At 42.2% G+C, this 5,811-nt stretch overlaps 1 protein-coding gene across 1 annotated transcript; it reads right to left on the bottom strand.

The window, feature by feature from the left end:
• Positions 1 to 10: 10 nt before the first annotated feature.
• Positions 11 to 2,535, bottom strand: LOC108381823 (tissue alpha-L-fucosidase-like; the record flags this gene model as incomplete). The annotated part of the gene is made up of 5 exons (XM_017638221.1): positions 2,457 to 2,535; positions 812 to 959; positions 564 to 741; positions 170 to 504; positions 11 to 108 (listed from the first exon to the last, which is right to left on the bottom strand). Coding segments are annotated over exons 1-5 (838 nt in total), but the record flags the coding sequence as incomplete, so codon positions are not given.
• Positions 2,536 to 5,811: the final 3,276 nt, after the last annotated feature.

Here is a 5,811-nt window from a genome sequence, read left to right as displayed (position 1 = left end):
GGGAAGTAGCGGTCGGCGCAGTTGAAGAAGCCGCCGTGCTTGCAAGAGGTGCCACTGCCCCAACGATCATTCACCACCACCTCGTCCTTCACCGGCGACTCGTTGTACCTGCAAAAGTAAAATTGATAAACTATGATTTTTCTAACTGCACAGTTCAGTGCTATTTTACAGCCAGGCGAGAAAGTCAGTACTGTTCCAGTAGGCGTCAGAGGCCTCCCAGTCGCCGTCCGACCAGATGACCGATGGCTTGTACATCTTCACCACCTCCTCCATCTCGGGGCGAATCTTCTTGCTGACAAAGTCGGTCGTCTTGAAGCCGTTCTTCTTGTCCGCCAGGTACATCGGATTGTACCACTCGTAGAGAGAGTGATAGAGGCCAAAGGTGAGGTTGTGGTGGCGTACGGCGGTGGCGAGGTCGCCCAGCAGGTCACGCTTCGGACCGACGTCCATGACGTTCCACGAAAAGGAGTACTTTGAGGGCCACATCGTGTAGCCTTCGTGGTGCTGGAAAAAAGGGAAAAATGAGTCAATCAGCTGATGTAAACAAACATGGTCAGACTTACCTTGGAAGTGAGCACGACGTACTTGGCGCCGGCCTTCTTGAACAGATCAGCCCACTTCTCCGGCTCGTAAAATTCCGCCGTCAGCTGAGGGGCAAACTCTTCGTAGGTGAAGCCAGGTTTGTAGTTCTTCTTCATGAACGCCTCATAATTGGCGGACTTTTGTGTGCGCCAGTTGTACCTGTTGAACAATTGAATGTGTGTGTTTTAATCGTGCTGTTCAAGATTGGTCCTCAATAATGTAGACTCACCAGAACCACTCGTTGTTGAAGGAGGGCACCGAGAAAACGCCCCAGTGAAGGAAGATGCCCACCTTGGCTTTGTCGAACCAGGACGGCAGTGGACGCGAGTCAATGGACTTCCAGTTGGCCTCGTAGTGGGCGGCAGCTGTCAGAGCAGCTGAAATTGTCAGCAGAAGAAAACACGACACGAGGAAGTGGTGACGCGCCATAGTGTGCAAAGATTCGAAACTGTCAGCGTCTGTCAGCGGCTGACTGGACGACAACAAACAAAGCCGAAAACGGAGAAGACCACTGCTCTTAAGAGGTAGAAGACAGCTGCAGTGCTCCAAAGTAGCAGTGGTATATCTCCACCGAGATAGAGGGAGAAAGAAGATCAGCTTTCACTCGATTAGATTAGAAAAGAAGAGCTAATGTGTTTGCCCTGTGCCTGTGTATGATGTGCGTTTGATGGATCTTTGCTATGCCCAACTCCGAGTTATGTCACATACGTTGCCGCGGGGAGAAGAATGCAGAGCAACATGTTGGAGATTTTACTTTGTATTTTCCAGCAACCTTTGTTGACAACAACAATCAATTAAAGTGCACTAATTGGTTCACTGCACTGATTATTAAATGCTTTTGAGTGTGTGCTCGGTGTGCAGGAGTGGCTAGAGAGGGCCATCCTGTTAGTGATAGTGGACTTCAACCTGGAGGTAGACAACTTTCTTTTACCTATTTTACTTTGGACTTTCTCAACTGTGCTTGCTGATTAGCGGTGACATCTTTTCACCGTCAATGTACTAAAAAGTTAAATGCCAAGCAAAGTTTTTATTTGCCAATAGTTTTTTGGATTCATTAACATCATGTATTCGCTTACACATCAGGGCAGTTGTTGTTGTCATTATAATTATTCTTGTGACCGTTGGTCAGTGGTCGAAGTTCGAGTTGTAGTGAGGTCGGTTTGGTGAATGATGGGCGCGATTTGCTTTTGGGAACTTCAATAAACTTACCCGATGATGATTTCACCTCCTTCTTCCGATCTGTTTTGATTTGCCTTCTCAAGCGCTTGTAGCGCACGGTGACCACCACCGCCCAGATGGTGATCAGCAGCACCAGCAGGAGGAGGAGAACGAGGATGAGGCGAGCAAGGTGGTAGAAGGTGTTGCAGCCAATGGCGTCCTGCTTGTCCGCCGGACAGCGCTCTCTCATCAGCGGAACGACCATCTCTCGGTAGGTGTCAATGGAGCCGACGGCAGCACTGCCGCACTCCCGCTCTANACCCGATGATGATTTCACCTCCTTCTTCCGATCTGTTTTGATTTGCCTTCTCAAGCGCTTGTAGCGCACGGTGACCACCACCGCCCAGATGGTGATCAGCAGCACCAGCAGGAGGAGGAGAACGAGGATGAGGCGAGCAAGGTGGTAGAAGGTGTTGCAGCCAATGGCGTCCTGCTTGTCCGCCGGACAGCGCTCTCTCATCAGCGGAACGACCATCTCTCGGTAGGTGTCAATGGAGCCGACGGCAGCACTGCCGCACTCCCGCTCTATCACTCCCATGATCAGGTCGTTCACGTACCAGAAGGGACAGCACACCCAGTAGTTCTCTGCAAAAGAAAAAGAAATTGAATTTTATAATTCAAAAGGTGCCTCTTCAAATTTTCACTCAAATACTCACCGAGAACGCGCGTCTCAAAGACGGCAAGTGGGCAGGCAAAGGGATTGATGTAGCCACCAAAGGCGCCCAGCAGATCCATGGCTCCCAGATTGAGTGACTTCTCTGATGTGGTGGTGGTGGTGGTGATCGGATTGGTGGCGAAAGTATGCTGAAGGAATCCGGTGTCGCCTGGCAAAAGACTGCTCTGGTAGTATCCTGCAGTATCGTCCTCACCGCTGTACGGTATAGCTGCCAAATGCCGAAGAAGCATCCTGATGACCGTCGAGAGGTGTCTTTAGTAGACTGTTGCTGCTGCCTATTGATGATGCAGAGAGTGTGCGGTGTCAGGTGAGGTGTCTTCTCCTTGCTTCTTTTCGCCTCACTGTGAGCCACACTCCGTCCAAAATCAAACGTCAGCAGATGTTCTCGTGAGAAGATCTCTGGCGTCTCAGGCGTCGGGGCCACACACACACACACACCGTCAGCTAAATAAAGTACAGGCTCAGTGCAGAAGTGGTATGAGTATCAATCAAAGTAGAAAACGATGAAAATGGTGGTGGCACCTACGACGAGAGTTAAGGTGAAAGAAGATAATTAGATGCGAGGGGCACGTGTTTACTTGTGAATTTGTTGCAAGAAATACTTACTGAACTTGTAGTGGTGAGCGACGTAAAAACATAAATCATATGAAATAAAATGCCACAATAATGACAACTTTTCTCTGAGGAAGATGAAGTGATGATGATGATGAAGAAACAGCGGCGGCAGCGCAATCTTCGATTTTCACCAGAAACATCTTAAATATCAGCAGAAACCAAATTTGTTACATTGTGACAGCTTTTCTAGTCAAAACTGTGTCTCTGGTGTCAGTTGACAGTTGACACCACCATCCTCTACACTTTTTCTTTAACTTTTTCAAATCTGGAACATTCAACTCGTGACGTACAGGACAGATAAGAATGTCTGAAGATGACATGAAGGAGGAGCAAAATTTTAGCCTGTTTCAGAACAGGTCATAGCCAGTCAGAGTAGTAGTAGCTTACATCAGCATTTGGACCCTCACACTCTCAAACAAACGAGCGTAAAATCCCTTTGCACTTGACAATTCATTAGAGTTATTTTTATATAAAAATGTTGCCAATGACAGGAGTACATTTTACGCCAATGTGCATAAGTTTGGGTTATAAAATACAAGGTAAAAAATAGTAGATTAAAAATTAAAAGTTTTTTAAATGAGTTTTTACAACTAACAAAACTAGTAAAAATTATTTAAATAAAAAAATTAGTATAGTTTTTATCAAAAAGTAGTACAAAGAAAAAAGTAATAAGAACATAACTTAAAAAACTGTTAAGTGGATGAATTTGTAACGAGTTATGTAACCAGTTGTGACAAAAGTCAATTTCAGAGTTGAATTGAGTTCCTTGAATGTAGAACCCGAGACGAGTTTCAATTAAGTTTAGGTTTGTTGCCAATGAAATGATACGATTTGGAAGCAAAGGTGATTTAAACAGCAAAAAAGGTATTAAATCAGCACCAATTAGTAACTTTTCATCGGTCTCTTCAGGTACATCAAACATCGAAATGTTCAAAAAGCTGGCAATTCTGGCAATTTTGGCAAATAAATGTGCTTTTTTGTTTTTGCATAGACTTGAACCAAACAAAACTGAAGTTAATTTCAGTTTAATTTTTGTAAATTGATCGTCATTTTGTTTGCCAATTTCAATGTTCATAAATTTTTCTTTTTCACTGTTTGCATATACTATAGTTTCAGATGACTCAGCGTTTAGTTCGTTGGCTAGTTTGTTGCAAATATAAGAATTCAAAGCTCCTGTATCAATAAAAGCATAAACTGTTTTAGTGCAGGTGCCACATTTCACTGTTACTGCAAGTTGAGGATGTATTTTGTACGGCATCAAATCTGAAGTAATTGTGCTTCTCCTTAGCAAAACTTTTAAAAAAGATATGATTGAATATTCATAGGCTTCTTTAGTACCAATAACTGCCGCAAAAAAAATACTCAAACAAAAAGTGTATGCTGACTTGATGAAAATTAAACGACAAGAAAAAGTAACGATGAGAAGACATTTGAAATAAAAAGCCAGTAAACAACCATACGCAAAGTAAAAAATAAAAAAATAAATGTAAATGAACAACATTAAAAAAGAATCTAAAATAAAAAATATTAAAATTAGTATTGACAAGTATAATTAAATCTTACATAAAAGTTTAATCCAATTTTTCTTGATGTCAAAAATGGTAAAAGCCAAAATGTTGTTAACTTCTTCATTTTGAGCAGTTAAAATATCAAATTCATTAGTGTTATTTGGGTACAGTGCTTCCTTCATCTTCTGAGATTCAGTTGTACTCAAAATCCACTGTTTGAATTTATCAGTATCAAACTGTCCAAGAAAAGCTATTCCCATTTTTGTGCGAATGATGGCCAGTGATGGAGTGATGTGATATGTTGGTTGAATGGGATGAATGTTAAAGTGGGCATTCAGTAGGTCCTGGCCAATGATCATGTCAACGCGATACTGTGAACTGAAAGAACAGAAAGTAAGTTTGGGAACAAATATATTTAAAATCATGTGCTACATACTTTGGTTCATCTTCTGACCACATAGTTCTCCCCAGTTCACCCGATTCAACCATCGGCAGACCTAAAGAAGCCATCTTTTTCACAACTAAATCGACAGGCAGATACTCAGCAATGTTTGTGCAATATTCGTCAACAAGAATTGAAGTCGTTATGTTCACTGATGTATTTTCAACTGACTGCAATGTCAGCCCACTTATTTTACGATAACTTAATGTTTTCACTTTATAAAATGGTTTGCTGACTAAAACGGGCCAAACATACTCAGTAATAGCACCATTATTAAATAGCAAAGAAGCCAAATCATGTTCAATTACTGAAAAACTAGCCCCAGTGTCAAACAAAGCTCTAAATATAATAGTAAAACCAGATGATGGTAATATTGCTTGAAGAAGTACTGTTGGTCGGGTTGTAAACTTTTTTTGTGGATTAAAAGATGATGAAAACTTTTTTGTAGTAGATCCAACAAGAAAAGCTAACTTAGTCATAACATCGTTGAACTGGTCAGGACTGAAGCAGAGGAAATGAAGAAAAGCATAAAACCAATTTGCCCATTGTGATGCAAAAGCAGATGTAGGTGAGGAAGTTGTTGGTAAAAACATTTTTCGGTACAATGAAATTAGTAAATTGATAAAGTTTTAAACTGAAAAAATGTTGTTGTCTGTCATCGTCTGTAACTCAAGCACGTGTGCTAAAGCTAGGCACTCTCCCAAACAAAATATCTGTTACTTGCGCTCAGTAGCCTAAAACCTCTGCAGGCATTTCTGACCCCCTGATGA

Source organism: Rhagoletis zephyria, unplaced genomic scaffold (assembly GCF_001687245.7).
Source record: "Rhagoletis zephyria isolate East Lansing unplaced genomic scaffold, Rhagoletis_zephyria_1.1 Rzeph_scaffold_23987, whole genome shotgun sequence".
Classification (NCBI taxonomy): domain Eukaryota; kingdom Metazoa; phylum Arthropoda; class Insecta; order Diptera; family Tephritidae; genus Rhagoletis; species Rhagoletis zephyria.
Note: the sequence above shows the minus strand (reverse complement) of the source record. Positions and strands in the feature narration are given on the sequence as shown.